General features: G+C 43.2%; 1 protein-coding gene across 7 annotated transcripts in view; it reads left to right on the top strand.

Moving 5' to 3' along the window:
* Positions 1-19,867, top strand: part of SLC12A8 (solute carrier family 12 member 8) — a 151,174-nt gene extending 131,307 nt beyond the window's left edge. For 6 of the 7 annotated variants that reach the window (XM_042232562.2, XM_042232567.2, XM_027956607.2 and 3 more), the window contains 4 exons: positions 6,094-6,191; positions 6,887-7,004; positions 15,848-15,908; positions 19,374-19,867. In XM_042232562.2, coding sequence (XP_042088496.1) covers positions 6,094-6,191; positions 6,887-7,004; positions 15,848-15,908; positions 19,374-19,536 — 440 coding nt within the window. In that variant the 3' untranslated portion in view covers positions 19,537-19,867. Of the gene's footprint in view, positions 1-6,093; positions 6,192-6,886; positions 7,005-15,847; positions 15,909-17,365 lie in introns of all 7 variants that reach the window. The other variant, XM_060418874.1, reaches the window with a different exon arrangement.
* The last annotated feature ends 5,662 nt before the right edge of the window (positions 19,868-25,529 follow it).

The raw sequence follows: 25,529 nt of genomic DNA, 5'->3' as shown, positions 1-25,529 counted from the left end.
ACCTAGAAATAAATGTGCAGTATTTGATAAGTGGTTAAAAGATTGCAGAATCAACATGATAAGATACCACATGATCTTGAAACATGCTTGAAACATGATCACTTGTGGGCCATATCAGTGCCCTTTCTTATTTTGTACCTGCTAGTTAGAACTATGTGTTTATTTATCCTGATGAAATATGGAGTGTATTTCCAGAGATGGCTTCATATTGACTTTAAATAATTTCTATAAAATTATTTAAATTTGTAGTTTAAAAAATCGACATAGTTGTTTTCCCCTTCAGGCCTAAAGTCTTCATATCTGCATGGGTCTTGTGAATACAGAACTTGTTAGACATACTGCTACATTTTAAAAGACAATTTAATGTTATACATTATGTTTATTATATTTCATATTTTTAACATGCCTAATATATGCTTCCCTGGTAGCTCAGCTGGTAAAGAATCTGCCTGCAATGCAGGAGACCCTGGTTCAATTCCTGGATCAGGAAGTTTCCCTGGAGAAGGGATCGGCTACCCACTCCAGTGTTCTAGGGTTTCCCTGGTGGCTCAGATGGTAAAGAATCCCCCTGCAGCTGCAGGAGACCTGGGTTCGATCCCTGGGTTGGGAGGATCCCCTGGAGGAGGGCATGGCAACCCACTCCAGTGTTCTTGCCTGGAGAATCCCCATGGACAGCGGAGCCTGGAGGGTTACAGTCCGTGGGGTTGCAAACAGTCGGACACGACTGAGCGACTAAGCGCACAGTGCTTACCTGTTTGTTTTGTGAGTAAAGCTTGATAAAATTGCCTTCCCAGCTGTTATTCTAGTATTTCTAACATGAAAAACTGTCTCCTTCTGCCACTACTCTGTAAGCCTTCTTTCTTTCAGCATAATCCTTGAAAAGCAGGGGCGGCAGGGGGAATCCTTCACTCATTTTGGAAGGGTTTTGAAACCATAGCTGTTCAGAATTCTAATAATTGTCTGCTTATATTGTCATACCTATTCAGAGTCATTGAGCATCCTTGACTGAATTCTCCCTTGCATTGCTGATGTGTAAAACTGCACTGTGCTTGCATAGAAGACACGCCTCTTCCTATCACTGTCCCTGAAGTTCCTCAAGAAAACACATACATACACTCATAGCTCCCTTGGGTACAGTGTAATTGAGTTGGTGTAAGATCAAGTGTGAAAAAGTATGTTTAACACTTACTTGGCAAACATTTTGTTTCAGTTAGGCAAAAATCTACGTTTCTTCTTAATAACCAATGGAACAACTATATTTCACTAAGCTTGTGGTTGAGAAAATGAATCATGCCTTAGGCATGTTGAAAGTATACAATGTAATCAAAGACAATCTTAACAGTGCTTTGTCTTTCAAAAAAAATTAATAGAACCATCAATTCAAGTCAGTTATAAACATTGGCAGAGTTTTCCAAAATTTATTTTATCGTAGTTGATTTATAATGTTGTATTAACTTCTGTATAGCAAAGTGATTCACTTATACATATATATATATATATTCTTTTTCATATTCTTTTCCATTATGGTTTATCCCAGGATATTGAATATAGTCCCTGTGCTAGACAGTAGGACCTTGTTGTTTATGCATTCTATATGTAACAGTTTGTACCTGCTAATCCCAAACTATCAGTCCATCCTTATCACCTCCTCCTTAGCAACCATGTCTGTGAGTCTATTTCTGTTTTAATTTAAATTTGTTAATTTTCGTTGGAGGCTAATTACTTTGCAATGTTGTACTGGTTTTGCCACACATCAGCATGAATCCGCCACGGGTGCCTGCGTGTGAAGTTCATTTCTGCCACATTTAGAGTCCGCACATACGTGACGTCGTTTGGTACTTGCGCTTGTCTTTCTCCGCCTGACTTACTTCACTTAGTGTGATAACCGCTAGGTCCATACACGTTGCTGCAAATGGCATTATTTCATTCTTTTTTAATGGCTGAGTAGTATTCCACTGTATATATGTACCAGATCTTCTTTATCCATTCATCTGTTAGTGGGCATTTAGGTTGTTCCCATGTCCTGGCTATTGTAAACAGTGCTTCAATGAACATTGGAGTGCATGTATCTTTTCAAATTATAGTTTTGTCTGGATACATGCCCAGGAGTGGGATTGCTGAATCATATGCAGCCCTATTTTTAGATTCTTAAGGAACCTCCATACCTTTCTCCATTGTGGCTGCACCAATTTACATTCCCAGAACAGTGTAGGAGGGTTTCCTTTTCTCTACACCCTCTCCAGCATTTGTTAATTGTAGACTTTTTAATGATGGCCATTGTCTCGTATGAGGTGATACATCATTGTTGTTTTGATTTCTATTTCCCTAATAATTAGTGATGATGAGCATTTTTTCATGTGCTTCTTGGCCATCTGTATGTCTTCTTTGGATAAATGTCTATCTAGGTCTTCTGGAAGAGATTCTTTTAATCCACAATTAAAAAGGAGACATTTGTTGAGCACCTTCTATGCCTAGATTTGACAAACTGCCTAGATTTGACATTTAGAGCTACAAAAGACAATCTTTGCCTTCAAGATAGGGAGGTGTGAAAAATAAGTAGAATGGGTTGGAAGTATATGATAAAGGCAGACACGCTGAGAGGATGCAGACTTCTCTGGGGCCTGGGTTGGTTTGTCATTCATTTACGCTCACCTAACCTGCCTCTTGAGAAACCTGTATGCAGGTCAGGAAGCAACAGTTAGAACTGGACTTGGAACAACAGACTATTTCCAAAGAGGAAAAGGAATACATCAAGGCTGTATATTGTCACCCTGCTTATTTAACTTCTATGCAGAGTACATCATGAGAAATGCTGGACTGGAAGAAGCACAAGCTGGAATCAAGATTGCTGGGAGAAATATCAATAACCTCAGATATGCAGATGACACCACCCTTATGGCAGAAAGTGAATAGGAACTAAAAAGCCTCTTGATGAGAGTGAAAGAGGAGAGTGAAAAAGTTGGCTTAAAGCTCAACATTCAGAAAACGAAGATCATGGCATCTGGTCCCATCACTTCATAGGAAATAGATGAGGAAACAGGGAAAACAGTGGAAACAGTGTCAGACTTTATTTTGGGGGGCTCCAAAATCACTGCAGATGGTAACTGCAGCTATGAAATTAAAAAACACTTACTCCTTGGAAGAAAAGTTATGACCTACCTAGATAGCAGAGATACTACTTTGCCAACTAAGGTCCATCTAGTCAAAGCTATGGTTTTTCCAGTAGTCATGTATGGATGTGAGAGTTGGACTGTGAAGAAGGCTGAGCACCAAAGAATTGATGCGTTTGAACTGTGATGTTGGAGAAGACTCTTGAAAGTCCCTTGGACTGCAAGGAGATCCAACCAGTCCATTCTGAAGGAGATCAGCCCTGGGATTTCTTTGGAAGGAATGATGCTAAAGCTGAAACTCCAATACTTTGGCCACCTCATGTGAAGAGCTGACTCATTGGAAAAGACTCTGATGCTGGGAGGGATTGGGGGCAGGAGGAGAAGGGGACGACAGAGGATGAGATGGCTGGATGGCATCACGGACTCGATGGATGTGAGTCTGAGTGAACTCCAGTAGTTGGTGATGGACAGGGAGGCCTGGTGTGCTGCGATTCATGGGGTCACAAAGAGTCGGACATGACTGAGCGACTGCACTGAACTGAGCTGATGGGATATTTACTACTTTCCAAGCGCTGTTCTAGACTAGGGATGGAGAACATGCTGAATAGATGTAGAAGGTCTCTGCTGTCATTGAAGCTGAATGAAAAGAAAAGATACATAATAAACAAGCAAACACACATACTGGGATGTCAGTAAGTGATAAGTCATATGATGAATCATAAAGTGGGGAAACTAGGGTGGGAATAGTGACTCTGCTTCAGATAGGTTTGTCAGAGAAGACCTTTTTAAGAAGAGGATATTCTTTTGGGAAACTGAAGTATGTAAAGCAGTGAGCCAGGCAGAGATGTGAGGGAAGAGTTCCAGGTGGAGGGAATGGCATGTGTAAAGGTGCAGATGGGAATTGGATCGGCAAATTGCAAGAACGGCAGGATCCCAGGGGTGACTGGAGAGGAATGGGTCATGGGAGATGGATAGGAGATGAGCGCAGTAAGGAAGGCAGAGGTCAGTCCCGTGTAGTCACACATGCTGTGGTGACCACAGCAGAAGGTCGCTGAAAGTTCTAGCCGGGGGTGTGATGTGATAAGATCCAGCCTTAAAGAAGATCACTGGCTTTGTGAGGAATAGATTGGATAGAAGCAGCAGAAGGACCTAAAGCCTGCTTGGAGGTATATTAATTAAGGGAGGTTAAACTGCTGTAACAAATAAGGAAAAACTTAGTGGCTCAAACACAATGGAAATTTATTTCTCACTTGCACTAGTAATCCAGGAAGGGTGTTCCAAATCAGTGGGAGGCTCTCCTCCATGCATTGTTCAGGGACCCAGCCTCCTTCCGTTTTTATGATTCCACTATCCAACCAGTCCATCCTAAAGGAAATCAGTCCTGAATATTCATTGGAAGGGCTGATGCTGAAGTGGAAACTCCAATACTTTGGTCACCTGATGTGAAGAGCTGACTCATTTGAAAAGACCCTGATGCTGGGAAAGATTGAGGGCAGGAGGAGAAGGGGATGACAGAGGATGAGATGGTTGGATGGCATCACTGACTCAATGGACATGGGTCTGGGTGAACTTTGGGAGTTGGTGATGGACAAGAAGGCCTGGCGTGCTGCGTGCGGTTCATGGTGTCACAAAGAGTTGGACATGACTGAGCGACTGAACTGAACTGATCCCCTAGGACCTTGTCATGAACAAAATCAAGACTGAGTTCCCATATTCAGATTTCAGGCACAGAGAAGAGGTACACCTACCCTCTCAAAGGCTTTCATGCAGAACTGGCACTCACCACTTGTGTTCACATTCTGTTGGTGAGAGCTTAGTCACACGACCACACCTAACTGCAGTAAAGAAGACTGCTGAGGACTGAATGAAGTATTTGGAGGTTAGAAGGAAGAGACGAGCCGGTGAAGGAGACTGAGTAGGGGACAGTGAGATAGGAGGAAAAGCAAGGGACCAAGGCATCTTAGAAACCAGGAGACAAATACATTTCAGTCAGGAGAAAGTGATCACTTGGGTCAGATGCTACCAGAAAGGTCAAATGAGATGAGGAGTTGACCATTGAATTTGAAAAGATTCAAGTCACTGACAGCATGAGTAAGAGTAGTTTTAGTTGAGTGGTGTGTACTATCCTAAAAGTAGGTTGAGGAAAGAATAGGAGGTAGAAACCATATAGGCGAATCTTTTGAGAACTTTTGCTATAAAGGAGACCCAAAAAATGGGACAGTAACTAGGGGGTGACTGGAAACTTTCTTTAGTTGGAAGAAATTACAGTGTATCTGTATTTGATGGGGATGATTTGGTAGAGGATGGAAAACTTGATGACGTAAAGGTGAGATGAGCAGGGCACAAATACAGGGATGGGCCTTAGGTAGGAGGCCCATCTGCTTCCTCAATAGGAAGGCAGAAGAGAGGGCACGGATGAAAGCAGGTTGGCAGATCAGCTGATGAGAGGATATGAAAGCTCTCTTTTGAGAAGACAGGTTGTAAATTTATTGCATCAGAGCGTAGGAGAATGAGTTACCTTAAGGTATAAGACTTGTGAGTGATGCTAAAGTGAGGAAGTAGATGATCTGTCCAAGGGAGTGCTTGCTAACAGTCTTGGGCACGGACTCTAACCTAGATGAGAGGGTAATGAAAAGAGAAAGTAGGTGGTAGGAAGCAAAAACATATTTGGGCAAGTTGACTGAAGGTCCCCCTGCAGGCTATGAATAGTTGGGGTGGGAGATAGCAGAGTGAATGAGGAAAAAAAACAGAGGTGATGGACTGAGGGCAGATTTATTGAAATCGTGATTTAGGAGGTGAACTTTCTGGTAAAGACAAGCCTCAGGTGTGGCCAAGAAAGCTAATGGTTGAGGTGAGTGGACATTGTCTTTTAGACTGAATTACAAAATTGGAGAAGAGGAGCACATAGGTGTTTGCTAATAAAAACACTAGAAGGTTTGATAACAAAATAGTAACCGAGGATTTTGGCTCATTTATTTTTTAGATTTCTTCCTAAAGTCCAGGCTACAGGAACAAGATATCCAGAGGAGACCAACTTCTTTCTACACTCACATATGCAATCCCTGGGTCTCCCTGTTGGGGGTGAGTAACTTCATTTTGATCTCAACTGTTCTTGAGACTTAATTCAGGTGGATACATGTGTGATCTTGGGGTGAGGGTTGAGGGGAGGACAGAGGAAAGTCTTTATTAGGAGAAATGTGTTTTAATTGCCTTATATTAGAATTTGGCTACACATGGCAAGATTACATTTAATGAACCATTTATTTTAATCAGTGGTTTACTTTTTAAATAATCATCTCTGATAAATTCTGGATCACTGAATTTCCAGGTATACCATATTAGCATAATTTAAGTTGCTTCTCTTAGAGAGGAGTAGGACAAGGAGCTAGAATAGAATATCTATTTATTGTTTTGATTAGAAGGTACTTTCATAAGGACATCTTTTCAAATATCTTCTGTAAAGAGGGCTTTTTTGCATTACAAGTAAACTTCAATTATTCAAACTGCTATAGGATTCAGAGGTTGATGAGAGGACCATTGTTTCTAAAGGCCCTAGTCTTATCAAGGGTTTTTGTTTGTTTTTTGAGGGGACCACACCACGTGGCTTGCGGGATCTTAGTTCCCAGACCAGGAAGCAAACCCTGGTCCCCTGCAGCAGAAGTGTGGAGTCCTAACCACTGGGCCACCAGGGAATTCCTCCATTTAAGGCCCTTGTTTTATGGCTTGCTTAGTGTGTGTTTCAACCATGAGCTGACTTCTTCCTTCTCTTTCCACAGGCTGTTGGGTCCCTTCTCATCATGTTTGTTATCCAGTGGGTCTATACCCTGGTTAACATAGGTGTTGCTGCCATTGTATATTTCTACATTGGTCAGACAAGCCCCGGACTTCACCTTGGTGAGCAATACAGCCATTTTGCCACCACCTCCTTTCTTCTCTTTCAGCATTTATCGAAAAGCACAGGTTTTGAACACCTATTAAATGCCAACACTGACTCAGATACAAATCCCACTTTCAAGCTGACAGTCTAGGAGAAAAAAATATGGCATGTGCATAAATGATAACAAATGAAAAATAATAATAAATTGTGAGGTCTGTAAGACGTGTAGAAGTAAAGTGGATAACAACAATAGCTTAAGGGCCAGGAGGGAAGAAATAGGAATGTACTATTGAAAGTTTCTTATACTATATGTGAAGTACTAAAATATCACTTAAAGATAGACTGTGGTGAGTTAAAAAGGAGTATTATAAACCCTAAGCAACTACTAAAAGACAAGTATACCTTGAAAATATTGTGAGTTCACCTCTAGATCACTGCACTAAAATGAATATCACAATAATGCAAGTCACACACTTTTTTTTGTTCCCTAGTGCATATAAAAGTCATATTTATACTATACAGCAGTCTGTTAGGTGTATAATAGCATTATGTCTAAAAAACATTGTACATATCTTAATATTAAAATACTTTCTTGCTAAAGAATGCTAACCATCATCTAAGCCTTCAAGTCATAGTAGTAACATCAAAGATCACTGATCACAAATCACTGTAAGAAATATAATATTAATCACAGTAAAAAGGTTTGAAATATTATAACAATTCCCATAATGTGACTCAGAAAGTGAGCCAGTGCTGTGGGGGAAATGGCCCTGGTGGACTTGCTCGATGCGTGGTTGCCACAAACCTTCAACATGCAGAAGAGGCAGGACTCAGCAGCACAGTAGAATGTAGTGCAATGAAATGAGTGATGCCTATAACACGACAAAGCGTTACAGCTAGTCAGCCAATAAAGACGATAAAATTGAACTTAAAACACTCAAATCAGAAAGGAGAGAAAAAGATAATAGACCAAAAACAAATAGCAAGGTGGTCCATATAAACCTAGCCATATCGAGTACTCTTGCCTGGAAAATCCCATGGACGGAGGAGCCTGGTAGGCTGCAGTCCATGGGGTCGCGAAGAGTCGGACACGACTGAATGACTTCACTTTCCCTTTTCACTTTCGTGCACTGGAGAAGGAAATGGCAACCCACTTCAGCAGTCTTGCCTGGAGAATCCCAGGGACGGCAGAGCCTGGTGGGCTGCCGTCTATGGGGTCGCACAGAGTCGGACACGACTGAAGCGACTTAGCAGCAGCAGCAGCAGCAGCCATATCAATAGCCACACTAATTTTAAATGGTCTAAACACTCCCGATTAAATGGTCTAAACCATTGTCAGATTGAATATGTCAGTTCTCAGTTTGAATTGAGATTATCAGATTGAATAAAAAGCACGATCCAGTTGTTGCTCTCTACAAAAAACCTACTTTCAACATACAGAAACAAATAAGTTACAAGTAAAAGAATGGGACAAGCTATATCGTGATAAATCAGACAAAGCTGGAGTGACTATATTAACATAAGACAAAGTAGATTTCAGAGAAAAGAATATTACCAGGGATAAAGAGGGTCATTTCATAAGGACAAAGGGAAAATTAACCAAGAGGACATAATAAATCTTATTATTGATGCACCTAAAAACAGAGCTTTGAAATACAGAAAACAAATCCTGATAGATCTGCAATAATTAGAAAAGTTCTCACTTATATTCAGATTTCAATACCTCTATCTCAATAATTGATAAAACAAGTAGGAAAAAAACAGTAGGGCTTTAGAAGACTTGATTAACATTATCAACAAATGTGGCCAAATTGATAGTGTAGAATAGTCTCTATAACAACAGCAGAATATATATTCTTTTCAAGTGAAAAGAATGAAACATTTACCAGAATAAACTGTATTTTAGGACATTTTTTTAAGTCTCAGTAAATTTAAAGGTTTTTTAAGTCAATTCAAGAACAAAGAGGAAGTGAATTAGAAATAAATACCAGAAAGATGTCTGGAAAATCCCCAGATATTTAGAAACTAAAGAACACTGAATAACACTAAATGACTAAGAATACTAAAGAGCACTAAATATACTAAAGAAACTAATTAACTCATGGTTCAAAGAAGAAGTAAGTAAATTTTTAAAGTATTTTTAACTGAATGAAAATGAAAAGATAACATCAAAATTGTGGGCTGCAGCTAATTCAGTGCTCAGAGGGAAGTTTACTACATCAAATGCTTATATTAGAAAAGAAAAATGTCTCAAATCAGTAACCACTGTTTCCCACTTAAGAATAATTTTTTAAAAATGCAAACTAATCTATAATGACAGCATCATCAGAGGTTGCCTTTGGATGGGGTAGAGGTGTGGATATGTGGGAGGGAGGTCTTATGAAGTGGCTTGAGGGGACTTGGAGGTGATAGATATGTTCAGGACCCTGCTTTTAGTGGTGATTTCACAATATATACATGTATTAACACCAAACGGTGCACTGCAAATGCATATTGTTGTTGTTCAGTCGCTCAGTTGTGTCCGACTCTGCGCTCCCATCAACGACAGCCGCCCGGCTTCCCTGTCCTTCATTATTTCCTGAAGTTCGCACAAACTCATGTCCACTGAGTTGGTGATGCCATCCAACCATCTCATCCTCTTTTGTCCCCTTATCCTCCTGCCTTCAATCTTTCCCAGCATCAGGGTCTTTTCCAGTGAGTCAGCTCTTTGCCTTAGGTGGCCAAAGTGTTGGAGCTTCTGCTTCAGTATCAATCCTTCCAATGAATGTTCAGGGTTGATTTCCTTTAGGATTGACTGATTTGATCTCCTTGCTGTCCAAGGGACTCTCAAGAGTCTTCTCCAGCACCACAGTTCTAAAAGGCATCAATTCTTAGGCACTTACTGTCTGGCTCTCACATCTGTACATGACTACTGGAAAAACCACAGTTTTGACCATATGGACCTTTGTCGACAGAATAATGTCTCTGCTTTTTAATACACTGTCTAGTTTTGTCATAGCTCTTCTTCCAAGGAGCAAGCATCTTTTAATTTCATGGCTGCAGTCACTCCGTAGTGATTTTGGAGCCCAAGAAAATAAAGTCTCTCACTGTTTCCATTGCTTCCCCATCTGTTTGCCATGAAGTGATGGGACCAGATGCCATGATCTTTGTTGTTTGAATGTTGAGTTTTAAGCCAACTTTTCCACTCTCATTTTTTCACTCTTTTCCACCTTCATCAAGAGGCTCTTTAGCTCCTCTTGGCTTTCTGCTATTAGGGTGGTATCATCTACATATCTGAGTTTATTGATGTTTCTCCTGGCAATCTTGATTCCAGCTTGTGCTTTATCCAGCCTGGCATTTTGCATGATGTACTCTGCATCATAAGTTAAATAAGCAAGGTGACATTATACAGCCTTGACGTACTCCTTTTTCAGTTTTGAACCAGTCCGTTGTTCCATGTCTGGTTCTAACTATTGCTTCTTGACCTGCATTCAGGTTTCTCAGGAGGCAGATAAGGTGGTCTGTATTCACATTTCTTTCAGAATTTTCCACAGTTTGCTGTGATCCACACAATCAAAGGCTTTAGTGTAGTCAATGAAGCAGAAGTAGATATTTTTCTGGAATTTTCTTGCTTTATCTATGATCCAATGGATGTTGGCAATTTGATCTCTGGTTTCTCCGCCTTTTCTAAATCCAGCTTGTACATCTGGAAGTTCTTGGCTTTTGTACTTTTGAAGCCTAGCTTGAAGGGCTTTGAGCATAATCTTACTAGCATGTAAAATGAGTACAATTGTGTGGTAGTTTGAACATTCTTTAGTGTTGCCCTTCTTTGGGATTGGAATGAAAACTAATCTTTTCCAGTCCTATGGCCACTGCTGAGTTTTCCAAATTTGCTGGCATATTAAGTGCAATACTTTAACAGCATCATCTTTTAGGATTTGAAATAGCTCAGCTGGAGTTACATCACCTCCATTAGCTTTGTTGGTAGTGCTTCCTGAGGCCCACTTGACTTCACACTCCAAGATGTCTGGCTCTAGGTGAGTGATCACACCATCATGGTTATCTGGGTCAGTAAGACCTTTTTTTGTGTAGTTCTTCTATGTATTATCACTGCTTCTTATTATCTTTTACCTCTGTTAGGTCCATACTGTTTCTGTTCCTTATCGAGCCCATCTTTGCATGAAATGTTCCCTTGGTATCTCTAACTTTCTTGAAGAGATCTCTAGTCTTTCCATTCTATTGTTTTCCTCTATTTCTTTGCATTGTTCATTTAGGAAGGCTTTTTTTATCTCTTCTTAATATTCTTTAGAGCTCTGCGTTCAGATGGGTATATCTTTCCTTTCCTCCTTTGCCTTTTGCTTCTCTTCTTTTCTCAGATATTTGTAAGGCCTTCTCAGACAGCCATTTTGCCTTTTTGGATTTCCTTTCCTTGGGGATGGTTTTGGTCACTGTCTCCTGCACAGTGTTATGCACTTCCATCCATAGTTTTTCAGGCACCCTTTCTATCAGATCTAATCGCCTGAATCTATTTGTTACTTCCACAGTAGAATCGTAAGAGATTTTATTTAGGTCATACCTGAATGGCCTAGTGGTTTTCCGTACTTCCTTCAATTTAAGTCTGAATTTTGCAATAAGGAGTTCATATCTCAGCCACAGTCAGTTCCTGGTCATGTTTTTGCTGACTGTATAGAGCTTCTCCATCTCTGGCTACAAAGAATCAATCTTATTCTTAAATACACATAGTTTGTTCTAAAAATGTACCTGGGACTTGTTTTAATCAGGTAGGATAAGACACAGACACAGAAATGAAGAAACAAGTTTATACTCGCAGACCCGTAGGAACAGAAGGGCCATGTAGGGCCACAGGGGAAGGACCAGAGTTGGTCATGAGGCAAAAGAGGTCAAGGGGAGAGCATGGCCCCTTATGACCACCAGATATCAAAAGTGTGCTCTTAGGGGAGTTTTAGCTGGAAAGAATGGGCAAGGCAGGTACGTAGTTGAGTAAGTTTAGGATTGGATAGTTTGAATAATTGCAGGGGCTCTGGGCTGTAGGGGTCATCTCCAGTTGTCTAGTATTTGGCCCTGGGGTGAGTTAAGGCAGGGGGATATTGGATTGATGTATAAGAGCTTGATAAAAGAAGTGGTTGGGAGCGTGGGTTTTGGATTAATTGGTTTGGGTATCAAAGGTGGGGCTTCCCTGGTGGCTCAGTTCAGTTCAGTCACTCAGTCATGTCCAACTCTTTGCGACCCCATGGACTACAGCACACCAGACCTCCCTGTCCATCACCAACTCCCGGAGTCCACCCAAACTCATGTCCATTGAGTCGATAATGCCATCCAACCATCTCATCCTCTGTCATCCCCTTCCCCTCCTGCCCTCAATCTTTCCCAGCATCAGGGTCTTTTCAAATGAGTCAGCTCTTTAAATCAGGTGGCCAAACTATTGGAGTTTCAGCTTCAACATCAGTCCTTCCAATGAACACCCAGGACTGATCTCCTTTAGGATGGACTGGTTGGATCTCCTTGCAGTCCAAGGGACTCTCAAGAGTCTTCTCCAACACCATAGTTCAAAAGCATCAATTCTTTGGTGCGCAGCTTTCTTCACAGACCAAATCTCACATCCATACATGACCACTGGAAAAACCATAGCCTTGACTAGACGGACCTTTGTTGGCAAAGTAGTGGTGGCTCAGTGGTAAAGAAACCTCCTGCCAAGGCAGGAGATGTAGGTTCAGTCCCTGCGTGGGGAAGATCCCCTGGAGAAGGAAATGGCAACCCACTCTAGTTCTCTTGCCTGGGAAATCGCATGGACAGAGGAGGCTGGGCGGGGTACAGTCCATGGAGTTGCAAGAGTCAGATATGACTTAGCAACTAAACCACCACCATATATCAAAAGTGTGCTCATTGGGGAGTTGTTTGTTCTTTCTAGGAGTCAAGACCCCCAAGTGCCAGAGCAAGAAGAATAAAGAAAGGAAGAAAATATTCTCAATACTTTGTTTATTGTGTGTTATTTATTCCTCAATAATAAACCTGTTTGGAAGATACATTCTAGAGACCTTTTCATCAAAATTCTAGTGTCTCAATTTTTAAAATAAATAATGTAGTTTTAAGTCCTAACTAAATCAGATGGACTGTAACAATCCAGGCCAACTGAAAAAGAAATTCTTTCAAATTAGAGTAGTTTGACATATACTTTTGAAAGAAATGCACTTCAAACACTTGAATCATGTATACATTAAAAATAATGTTTTAGAAAAAGTCATGCTAAGTGTCCTTGTATCAGCTGATTTAACAGATGCATGCATTGCTTGCTAAGTTGCTTCAGTCATGTCCAATTGTTTGTGACCCCATGGACTGTAGCCCACCAGGCTTCCCTGTCCATGGGATTCTCCAGGCAAGAATACTGGAGTGGGTCGCCATTTCCTTCTCCAGGGGGTCTTCCTAACTCAGAGATTGAACCATGGCCCCTTAAATCTCCTGCAGTGGCAGGCGGGTTCTTTACCACTAGTGCCACTCGGGAAGCCCAATTTAATGGATAGATATATTTTAATTAACATCGTGATTACATCAGTGATTGCTCCTGGATTTCTTAGAAGTTAGTTAAATCCAAGAAATTTAAATGTTTTGCAGAAATTTGTTAACAGGAAAGTATGAAATCAAATTTCAGGCAAATCTACATCTAAAATGTAGATAATTTAGAATAAAAATGGTCATAAATAAGTAAGACCAATTAATATAATGTTTATTTTCTTCCTTCTAATATAATGTTTATTTTCTTCCTTCTGACAATGTCAAAATATATTAGGGGCTTTCTCTTTGCAATTGCAGATTATTAATGCAAATTTAAAATTTGTCCTCCCTCTAACCATAACAACCCTAAACGAGATTCAGTAAATGTGTCTTATGAGCTGCATGCTGTTGATGTTAGCCAAGACTCTAACATAACCTCTTAAAATAATGCTTACTTCCTGATCATATATTGAACATGATCTAATAAATTTTCAACCATATATATATATATCTGGTGGAGTGAATATGTGTAATTTGGAAAAGCATTTTATAAAATTATATTTCATTTGGTTTCCTAAAGTTATATATAATTCATTTTGTGAGATTTTAAAAATGTGTACTACCAGTTATTGTGCTAAGAATTTTACATTATCTCATTTCAGTTCAGTCGCTCAGTCGTGTCCGACTCTTTGCGACCCAGTGGACCACAGCACACCAGGTCTCCCTGTCCCTCACCAACTCCCGGAGTTTACCCAAACTCATGTCCATTGAGTCAGTGATGCCATCCAACCATCCCATCCTCTGTCATTTATCTCATTTACTCATGTAATATTTTCATTTTACTGTTATAGGCACATTTTTTAGCATTTATAAGCTTTGCCTAAGACTCCTTTAAAAAAAAAAAACTTTTTGTTTTGTATTGGGGTATAGCCATTTAACAAACAATGTTATGATAGTTTCAGGTGAACAGTGGAGGCACTCAGCCAAATATACACATGTATCTACCCCGCCCCACAAAACCCCTCCTTTCCATGCTGCTGCAGAACAGAGTTCCCTGTGCTATATAGTAGGTCCTTGCTGGGTGTCTGTTTTAAATATAGTAGTATGTACGTGCCCATCCCAGACTCTCAAACTATCCCTTCCTCCCATCCTTCCCACCAGCAACCATAAGCTCATTCTCGAAGTCAGTGAGTCTGTTTCTGTTTTGTAAGTAAGTTCATTTGTATCATTTCTTTTTAGATTCCACACTTAAGGGATGTCATATAATATTTCTCCTTCTCTGTCCGACTTACTTCATTGAGTAGGACACTCTCTAGGTCTATCCATGTTGCTGCAAATAGCATTATTTTGTTCTTTTTTTATGGCTGAATAATATATCTGGTGGAGTGAATATGTGTAAATGTGTAATTTGGAAAAGTATTTTATAAAATTACATTTCATTCGATTTCCTAAAGTTATATATAATTCATTTTGTGTGATCACACAAAAGGAGAAATGGATTTAAAAAAACTTTTTAAAAAATTTGATAAACCCTATTCTAAGCAGTGTATCTGGTGGCAGGCTATTTGGTCAGTATCAACAACAATCTCATCTCAAACCTCAGCTCTAACATTTCTACATGTGGAGCTATTTAAGTCACTTAGCATGCCTGGAAAATTCCATGGATGGAGGAGCCTGGTAGGCTGCAGTCCATGAGGTCGCTAAGAGTCGGACACGAATGAGTGACTTCACTTTCACTTTTCACTTTCATGCATTGGAGAAGGAAATGGCAACCCACTCCAGTGTTCTTGCCTGGAGAATCCCAGGGACAGAGGAGCCTGGTAGGAGGCCGTCTATGGGGTCGCACAGAGTCGGACACGACTGAAGTGACTTAGCAGCAGCAGCAGCAGCACCTGTAGAAAACTTCCTAAGGGTCAGATGCTGTGACTGTTGTACTGTGAGTCTTATGGGTGAAAAAGATGTGCTTCTTGTCCTCATGGAGGGTATGGTCTAGTTGCAGATTTTATAGCATATATTTAACACATATCAGTTTGAATCTAAAAATAAAATTATCAAAATTTTAAAAAATTAATAATTCCTTAGACTGAAATTAGCAAGCCATCTGCTTCTTTCTCTCTAACACATTCATTTTCTTTCTTGGGATTTTGGAGTTTAGAAATAAACTTTTGGAAACTACTTATAAGTATGAAGTCCTTAGCTGGTTACTGTCAGAGAATATTATAATGAAAGTAGTTTGATTAGACTGAAAAAGAGGGGAAAATTGTGCTCATCTTTGTGTGTATCAGGGGATGTATTTACCCCATTAAAACCTGGGATTGTAGATGCTTACATAGAGTCTTCATAAAGTTTTATGTCTATGTCTTCCTTGCAGGTTTAGCCTCCAACTTCAGCCTTTTAAGATGGATGAGATCCCTCCTGATCCCCTCCTACAGGTCTGTGCCAACCTGGGGCCAGGATAAGGGCAGATGCATGGCTTGGCAGGCGCTAAAGGTGCTTCATGGGCTTGGGTGAATTGTGGTGTGAATACCTGACATTTGAGAACCTCAAGGAAACTCAGACTGCTCCTCACTGCCCTCCACCACCCAGCGCCTCTGCCTCAGCTCATCAGAAGCTTCCTCTGGCCCCCTCTTCTCTTCTTATCCTCAGAAATCAAGAACAGAGGCTCTCTTTAGAATCGGGTTGCTGAGAGATCTAAGTCAAGAGAGTTGCTTTTAGTGAGTTCACAATCTAAGGCACATTAGCATCAGTACTGACTCACACACAAACTCAAGGCCCAGAACTTCCATTCTTCCATCTCAAGTCAGAGGTAGTTGACATGACTGTACTGGTGAAAGTGCAGAGACCAAGTATAGAAACAGAGGATTTCTGTGGGACTTCAGTGTTCAATACCCAAGGAGAGGGAAGAGCAAACATTCCTGAGAAACAGCAGAAAGCCTTTCAGGGAAGGGAAGATTTCATGAGTGCCCCAGTTTCTTTCCTCCTCCTCTACGCTTCCAGTGCCGATGCTTGCTCACCTTTGGAGGCCTCACGACTCTGGGAATTTTTATTTATTGGTATTGTTTTTGGCAGTACTGGGTCTTGTTGCTGCGTGTGGCTTTCTCTGCTTCTGGCAAGCGGAGGTTGCTCTCTAGCTGCGGCATGCAGGCTTCTCGTTGCGGCAGCTTCTCTTGTCGCTGAGCATGGCCTCCAGATGCGCCGGCTTCAGTGGTTGCAGCACGGGCATTCAGTGGTTACGGTTCCTGGGCTCTAGACTACAGGCGTAGTAGTGGTGGCGCACACAGCGTGTGGAACCTCCCTGGACTGGAAATTAAGCCTGTGCTCCCTGCATCAGCAGGCAGATTCTCAACCACTGGACCACCAGGGAAGTGCCCACGAATCTGTTTTAAGACAATATAAGCACTGCCAGTCTGTTCCAGTCAGCCTGAGAATGACCTGGATGCTAAACCAGGATGCTAAACCTGGATGCTAGAGAAATGATGATGGCGGGAGCAGGGGTCATGGGAACCAACAGGGAGGGGGCTGGCAGGGAGAGTGGTGTGGAGAGGGGCAGTTCCCTGCCATCTGCTTGGAAGCTGAATTGAAGGTCCTGCGTGAAGCTGTAGGAGGGGTGGGGCCGCTCTCTGCCTCTTTTCAGGCTGAGGCACCAGCTTGGTGACCCAGGTCACAGCACACCTGCACTGCTCCTAGTCCTGAGGGCAAGTAGAGGTTAAGTGGAAATAGATTCTGTGTGGAAGCTGCCTTCAGATTTTGGAGCTGCAACTGGTGTGTGGCTGAGTGTATTTGGCCTTATCCAATTTACATGAATATTTTTAGGTATTGTAGGTTTGAAAGCCTACAAATGACTCTGGGAGGTCAGCATTCTTTTTTGATTTCTGGGATTTCACCTCAGAGGTCACTGCTGTGCTATGTAGAAAGAAGAATGTGTTGCTGCTGCTGCTGCTGCTAAGTCGCTTCAGTCGTGTCCTACTCTGTGCGACCCCATAGACGACAGCCCACTAGGCTCCTCTGTCTCTGGGATTCTCCAGGCAAGAATACTGGAGTGGGGTGCCATTGCCTTCTCGAATGCATGAAAGTGAAAAGCGAAATGAAGTCGCTCAGTCGTGTTGACCCTCAGCGACCCCATGGACTGCAGCTTACCAGGCTCCTCTGTGAAGAATGTGTTAGGAGGAGATTGTTCTTAGAAAATGACAGTGCCTTGTTTGGAAGAGAACCTAGTTCACACCATTCATGTCTCCGTGGACTTGTCGAGTGGGTGGTAGAGGCCTCTGCTAAGAGTCAGCATCAAGCTTATTGGCCTCATCATGGCTACTGAGCGATATCTTGTGGTGACTGTTCAGGGACCTAGAAATTGCAACCATTTAAAAGTAGGAACTGGTTGCTGTGTTTTCTTTTTTGTAATTTTGAATTTTTTTTCACAACTGTCACCCCAGATGCTCTTCAAAACCAAAGAAGAACAATACTGTAGGGTGTTTTGGGCAAAGAAGTTTGGGTATATTACTTCCTCTGTTACACCTACAATTCCCAGAACTATGTAAAATTAAGCCTGACCTTAGAGAAGCTTTCTTTCCTGAAGTCTCAGCAACTGCCCAGGTGAGAACTCTTAGGCTGTCCTAGACTAGAAAGTGAAGTGTATTATTTCCCTGAACTCAGAAAAGTATTATGGTTTGACCTTAAACACATGTTGACTGGTATGGCATTTCTGTCACTTCCTAACCTTACTTCTTGCACATTCAACCTTTATAGAAGCTAGTTCATTTCTCAGAAAGCCCAACCCCTCTAATTTAGATATGTTCTCATCAAGTGGCTGCAAAGCCTTAGTCGTGTGATCTGAACTCCTATAACAGCATGTTTTTCTAGTCACTGAAGCTTTCTGCTTAAGTCCCACAGATTTATAACAAGGTTTCTACCATTTTTTTTTAAAAACAACTATTGAATATATTCCTTATTTAAACAATTCAACATAACTACCCACAAAGTAAAGGTTTAAGAGGAAATCTATGCCTAAGGTGATTTCGGGACCTAACATACTGCAGCAACTAGAAGGGGATTGAGAAGGTAAGGAAACAGAAGCGGAAGGAGGTGAAGAGGTTTGCATGAGGCTGCCAGGCTAACTTTTCACTTTCATGCATTGGAGAAGGAAATGGCAACCCACTCCAGTGTTCTTGCCTGGAGAATCCCAGGGACGGGGGGGCCTGGTGGGCTGCTGTCTATGGGGTCGCACAGAGTCGGACACGACTGAAGCGACTCAGCAGCAGCAGCCAGGCTAACTGGTGACGGAGCTGTGCCTGTCTTCTTTGGATATCCTGTCTGCCAGGCTTGTCTCTCTGCTGCCAGCACTTCCCTCACGTATCCCTAACATTTTTCCCTACCAGTTTCTTCCAACTCCAACTCTACGTGGACCTTTCTGTGACACTGGAGCTCACTCTTTGCCTGCAGGCCAGCTTGGTGCCAAAGCTTTTACACTTTACTGCATAACTGCTTGCTCTGTAAACCTGGGCTGTTCCTCATTCATCTTTCTTTCCGGAGAACTAAAGAGAAAGTTTTTCTTTTTATTCGCTTCCACCCTCCAGCCTCTCCATTCCATTCTTTCATTTGACAAAAAGGCAAAGTAGAGCTACAGAGCCCCAACACCACAGCATTTGGAAGATTATTTTTATAGTTTTATACATTTCTGTAAAGGAAGGTAAATATCATTCTTTATTTGATACTTATTTCTAATACTTTGGATTTATGAAGCATTGTACATAGAGCTTTCAACAGTTCTGTTTAATACATATTAAGTAATAGGCACAATGGTGTTTTTGCAAGGCATTTCTCTCTCCTAGCGAAGACTGACTGCCAGTGGTTAGTACTGTGGTCTTTCCTTCTGACTGCCCTCCATGTTTCTCTCACCAAAGGAGCTTGCAATCCCCCCAAGAGCAGATCATTTTGGCACCGTCCCTGACTAGGGTTGACATGGAGATGACTCAGCTCACCCAGGAGAACGCAGACTTCGCCACTCGGGATCGCTACCACCACTCCTCGCTAGTGAGCCGGGAAGAGCTGATGCCTCAGTACTAGGTACCGAGTCCTCAGTACTAGGCAGCCCAGAACCCTCCCCTTTTGGAGCTGTCCAGGGTGCAGGGGACCCAAATCCCAGAACCTCTGTGGAGCTGGTTCTCCTCGGTAAGAAACTCAAAGACCCATCCTCCCGCTGCCGTTTTGGACAATGGAAGTGAGCATTCTGGTCTGGAGCGCCACGTCTGACCAGGCACCCACTGCAGTGGCCGTGGCCCCTGCAACATGCGTGCAGGCTGAAGAGCACCACATGGACACCAAGGCTTGCAGGTGTGCAGAACCAGGCCAGGCTGCTTGTTCTAAGGGCCACAATAAATGATTATTTTAAGCCTTATTGTTTATTCCTTGAATGAATAATATGTTTACATGGTTCCAAACCCCAGAGTGAAATCATACATACAGTGAAAAGTCTCCCTCCCATTCTTGTTTCTCATCCGCTCAGTTCCCATCTCCTGCATCAGAGATAACCACTGTTCTCAGGTACACTACCTGCGTTTTGTTATGAATAGAGAAGCAAATAGGAGTGTGGAGTTTTATTGCTCCCTTTTCATCCACAAAAGGTAGCATATTATACATCTGCTCTGCACCTTGCCTTTCCCCTTAACAATCTATCTTGGAGACATTTCCATATCAATACACATGCAGTTTCCTCATTATTTTTCATTGTATGAATGTGCTATAATTTATTTCATCAGTTCTACAGTGATGGCATTTGGATTGTTTCCAGTTTTTTGCTATTACAGTCAGTTCTGCAGGGAATAATTGTGTTCATATGTACAAGCATAATGAATATCTGTAGGATAAACTCCCAAAAGTGGAATTGCAAGATCAAAGGGGACATGCATTTGTAAGCTATTATTGTTTAGTGAAGATCTTTTTAATTGAAAAGTTAAATTACCAAGAATTACTTAATGGTGACTCACATTCTCAAAAGCATGTGTGGTGCCCCACACTCCAGACACCTCTGCAGCTGTTTTGCAGTGTGAACACATGAGGGGACAGGACTATTTTGGTTCCTTAGTGTGGCATTCCTGGTGGCTCAGATGATAAAGAATCTGCCTGCAATGCAGGAGACCCGGGTTTGATCCCTGGGTTGGGAAGATCCCCTGGAGAAGGAAATGGCTACCAATTCCAGTATTCTTGCCTGGAGAATCCTATGGCCAGAGGAGCTTGGTGGGCTACAGTCCATGAGGTCACAAAGAGTCAGACACGACTGAGTGACTAACACTTTCACAACTCACTTTTTCTGGTGTGGCACTCATCACAGGCATCCAGTCTAGGGGCCCTGGTGGGGGCTGTTCCTGCATGAAATCAGTCCTGGCCCAGAATTGGTGGTGTCACCACCAAGCGACGAAGGGACGTACTGTTGGTCATCCTGACTTCTTTCTTCTGTAGTGTGTGCATGCATGCTAAGTCACTTCAGTTGTGTCCAACTCTTTGCGACCCCATGGACTGTAGCCCACCAGGCTCCTCTGTCCATGGGATTCTCCAGGCAAGAATACTGGAGTGGGTTGCCATACAATCCTCCAGAGGATCTTCCTGACCCAGGGATTGAACCTGTATCTCTTACGTCTCTTGCATTGGCTGGCAGGTTCTTTATCATTAGCACCACCTGGGAAGCCCTTCTCTTGCAGTAGAGTTTCTTGAAGTCAGTGCGCTAAGAAACCAGGGAGGTTTGGTTATAAGTGCAGATTTCTGCAGCTCAGTCCTAGAGGTGAGCTTTGGGGTGAGTACTGGACTTTATATTTTTAATGAGTGCCTCAGGTGATTCAACACAGGTGACCCTTGGACCTCATTTTGAGAAACACTGACCAGTTGGATGAAATAGGCTTAAAGCAAGTGGGGGCGGGGATGTCATGATGAGGGGCCGTTAGGTCTCAACATTCTCCCCTAGAAAGTGAGGTCTAGTTTATGGTAACTTCACAGTGACATCTAGTTTATAATTAACTGTTTTTGCACCTTTGGGGTTAAATATCAAACTTCCAAACATCATTAGAAACAATGGAAAGAAAATAAATGCTGAGTTAACTATAGGTATATGGGAAAGCATGAAAGACAGTGTATTCGTAAAGGGCTAAATTGGTGTCTCTGAGGGCCCTTTTGGAGAAGGAAATGGCAACCCACTCCAGTGTTCTTGCCTGGAGAATCCCAGGGATGGGGGAGCCTGGTGGTCTGCCGTCTATGGGGTCGCACAGAGTCGGACACGACTGAAGCGACTTAGCAGCAGCAGCAGAGCCCTTTTAAAGATGAAGCCGCACTAGATTCCTGTGGCTGCTGTAACAAATTACACAAACTGAGTTTCTTAAGTCAACAGAAATGTATTCTCTCCCAGTTCTGGAGACCAGATGTCCCAAATCAGCTTTGCTGAGCTGAAATCAGGGCGGCAGCAGGACTGTGCTCCCCCCAGAGGCTCTCAGGGAGAGTCTGGTCCGGGCCCATCCAGCTTCTGGAGGCCACTGGCATTCTTTGACTCATGGTCATATCATTCCCATGTTTAAGACCAGTATCTTCTAATCTCTTTCCATCTGACCACTTTGCCTTCCCCTGTGTGCACACAACTCGGGCTTCTGCCTCCCTCTTATAAGCAGACACGCGATTGCATTTAGTGGGTTGATCTCCTCATCTCAAGAGCCTTAACTTCATCACGCCTGCAAAGGCCTTGGCAAATGAGGACACAGTCACAGTAATAGGGGTGGGGATGGGGGCACCCACTTTGGGGGCACTGTTTTTCAGCCAGTCACAGAAGGCTTTCGTGATACTGCCCTTGGCTTTTTTGAATTCTGCATAACAAGCTAGAAGAGTATCCCCTCTGATAGAGATGGTCCTGGGTTTGGAAACCATACACAGCAGAAGATTCAGGTATCCAAGATGAGAACTTTCCCAGATGATTGATTTTATGGAAAAGGGTGAAAGGAGATGGGTGTGCTAGAGAATTCCAGCATTCTGCTCGGTGTTGGGGATACTGAGAGGAGTCGCTCACACAGTCTAGTGTGGGAGGCAGACACTCAACACTGGAACCTCTAATTAGATCCAGATATCTTGTATTTAATCAAAACTATATTATTTAAATAGTAATCAGTAAAGCAGTAATGGAGTGATGGATTCTTAGGCTGAACTCCCCAGAAAGCAGAAGTCTGTGTGTTATTGCTTGATTGGCGGGGGTGGGGGTGGGGGGTACATCCAGGGAAGGAATGAGAGGAAAGAAGAGGGTGGGCCAGGTGAGAAGGCATGACGTTGGGTTAGCGGCCCTTCAGCATCGTGTGCAGTGGAGAATTTAGTCTCTGAGGACTCTTCTGAGAGGCGGAAGGAACTCCTGTCTCGTGACCACCTTGCAGAGGGAGGAAAGGATGAGAATTCATCCACTGGCTCCTATTCCCCACAGTCAAAGGGTAGCTGGGAGGGGCATTAACCCTGCCCCCTGCACTTGTGATTTCAACTTGTGTGAGTACCTAGTGAGTTTCTGCAGCAAGTGGCTATTCCATGGGCACAAAGCACTGTCGGGTTTGTGCACATGAACTTGACTGGAGCCCAGCTTAGCTTCTTGGTGTGGTGGTGGCTAAGATGGACCAGCTGCAGCCCCAGAATCAGGTGGGGCAGAGAGAATCTGAGGCGGCATATTAAAGGTACCAGGTACTATCTGTGTATGACAGAGGTCAGCAGTAAGTTCAAGTTGTCAGAGAGGCGAGGCAGATGACACTGGAGCGTTTAGAGAGAGTTTGCTTGTATAAAGAATGCTAAAAATGCCAGCACAGTCAGAATATATGGCAGTGAGACTAGCAACATTTTCTTAAAAAGGCAAACGGTCAGATTCCTAGACTCAAGGTCTTAACCAAGGGGTGCCAAGTTGTAGGGGAAAACATCTGAATGAATGAGGATCATATTAGATCTTCTGGGACCATAAATGCGTCCCTTCAGGCCACACTTTCTTTCAGTTTGTCCCTCTAATGATCCATCCTTCCACCCATCCATTTAACCGTCTACTCATTCATCCACTGATCTCTCCATTCACTCAATCATCCTCCCACCCACTGACCCACCCATTGGTCTACCATCTACCCACCCATGCATGACTGAAGCAATTGTACACGTGCCTGAGACCACCTCACCTGAGCTGAGTAATCAATCTCGGAGCTTTATAATGTAAAAATACGATCACAGGCCATTTAGGCAGAAACGAACCAACTCCTCAGTCACCACTGTCAAACTTTCGAGGTGAATACTGCTCAGTTCTAGAGGATTCTTGAACTCAGGACTGGGAACCAGGACAGGGGTCATTTTCTCAGATGTCTCTGGGAATCATGCTAATAAGTTCTCTGACCTACGTAATCAATAGAGAGCATCATGGACAAACGATTCTAAGTCAGTGCGGAGGTCTGAAGTTCAGGATTTCATCATCCTGCCTTCCCTCCAGGTTTCTGATTAAGGGAGTATATTAAGGATGGAAAACACCATGCTGATATGGTGTAGCTGATACCAGAAGGCTGAAGCAAGACCTGTAATGTCTAACTTTCTTCCTCTTGAATCTAAGAATCTGCTTCTCCCAGACCCTTGGATGAGGGGCTGGAATCAAGGCAGAGAATGACCAGCTGGCCCCATTCCCAATAACATATGCACAAAGGTCATAAAGTGATCACATATTACCTTTCAACTCCAGGGCCTGCCTGCTCATGAACTGTGGCCCCAGCTTGGACCAATCTGACTGGTGTTCCCCCTCCCATGGGGAGGAGCTAAGACTGACTGATGGGCTGGTGAGGGGCGAGGGGCAGAGTGTTGCTTCTGCTGGTGGGAGCTTGGCGGGTAGCTTCATCTTCCCCATGGAGAGGGAAAGTGAGGAAAGCGAAAGGGATCCCAGTAGTAGTGAGAGCAGTGATAGAGGCAGACACAGGATCTGTGAGTAGACTGAGGAGCACTTAACCACTCTGACGGTAGTCAGGGAGGTCTCCCTGGAGGAGGAGATATCTGACCTCATTCAAGCACTTCATGGGCAGAGAGGAGGGGCAGGACATTTTCAATAGAGAGGTCAGCGTGATCAAAGGTGTATGGGACTGAAGGGTAATTGAGGGCTTCCAGAATGTTGGGGTGAGGCAGTGCATGGCAGGGGGAGTCCTGAAAAGGCAGGCAAGGGCCGGGGCCAGAAGGGGTTTGCACCACTCTTTGCTGAGGAATGAGGAGGGAAGTCTGAGAGTGATGACAAAAATCCACCCTCAGCATTGCTCCGGCTTTTGCAGATCCTTGTGAGAATCCAGTGAGTGTGCTCCAGGCTCTGGAGCCACCTGGCTTCAGACATGGTTTCTGTTTCTGCTCTCCTGTGGGGGAGGGAAGAGAGGGCCAGTGGGGGGCACCCCCCCTGAGATCAGAGCGTGTGGGAGGAGGGGCTGAGGAACCAGTCCTGAACTTTGCAGGGGCAGGACGGGTCACTGGAGGTTCACAGAGCCCCTCACCCCTCCCTTCATGCCGAGGACCAGTTGTCCCAGTGCCTCGTGGGTGTGGGTAGCGGGGGTGGAGGGGGCCCAGTGGAGATAGGAGCGAAATAATTGGAGCACTCAGTCCTGATGTATTACTTTCCTGTTGCCGCTGTAACAAATCGCCATGAACAGTGGCTTACTGCAGCACAGAAGTGCTCTCCTACAGTTCTAGAGGTCAGAAGTGTGAAATGGGTCCCACGGGCCTAAAATCAAGACATCAGCTGGGCTGGGTTCCTTCTGCAGGATGTAGGGGAGAATTTCCTTCCTCATTTTTTCCAGCTTCTGGAGGCTTCAAAGCGAGCAATCGGCGAGCCCATTTACCTCCTCCTCTGCTTCTGCCATCACATCTTCTCTAACTCTCCTGCCTGCCTCTTCTGCTTTTAAGGACCCGTTTAATTAGACAGGCCCACCTGGATAATCTAGCATTACTTCCCCATCTCGAGATCATTAATTGCGTCTATACCAAAGAAATAGAGGAAAAGGACAGACTGGGAAAGACTAGAGATCTCTTCAAGAAAATTAGAGATACCA

Source organism: Ovis aries, chromosome 1 (genome assembly GCF_016772045.2).
Source record: "Ovis aries strain OAR_USU_Benz2616 breed Rambouillet chromosome 1, ARS-UI_Ramb_v3.0, whole genome shotgun sequence".
NCBI lineage: Eukaryota > Metazoa > Chordata > Mammalia > Artiodactyla > Bovidae > Ovis > Ovis aries.
This window is presented reverse-complemented; position numbering and strand designations above follow the sequence as displayed.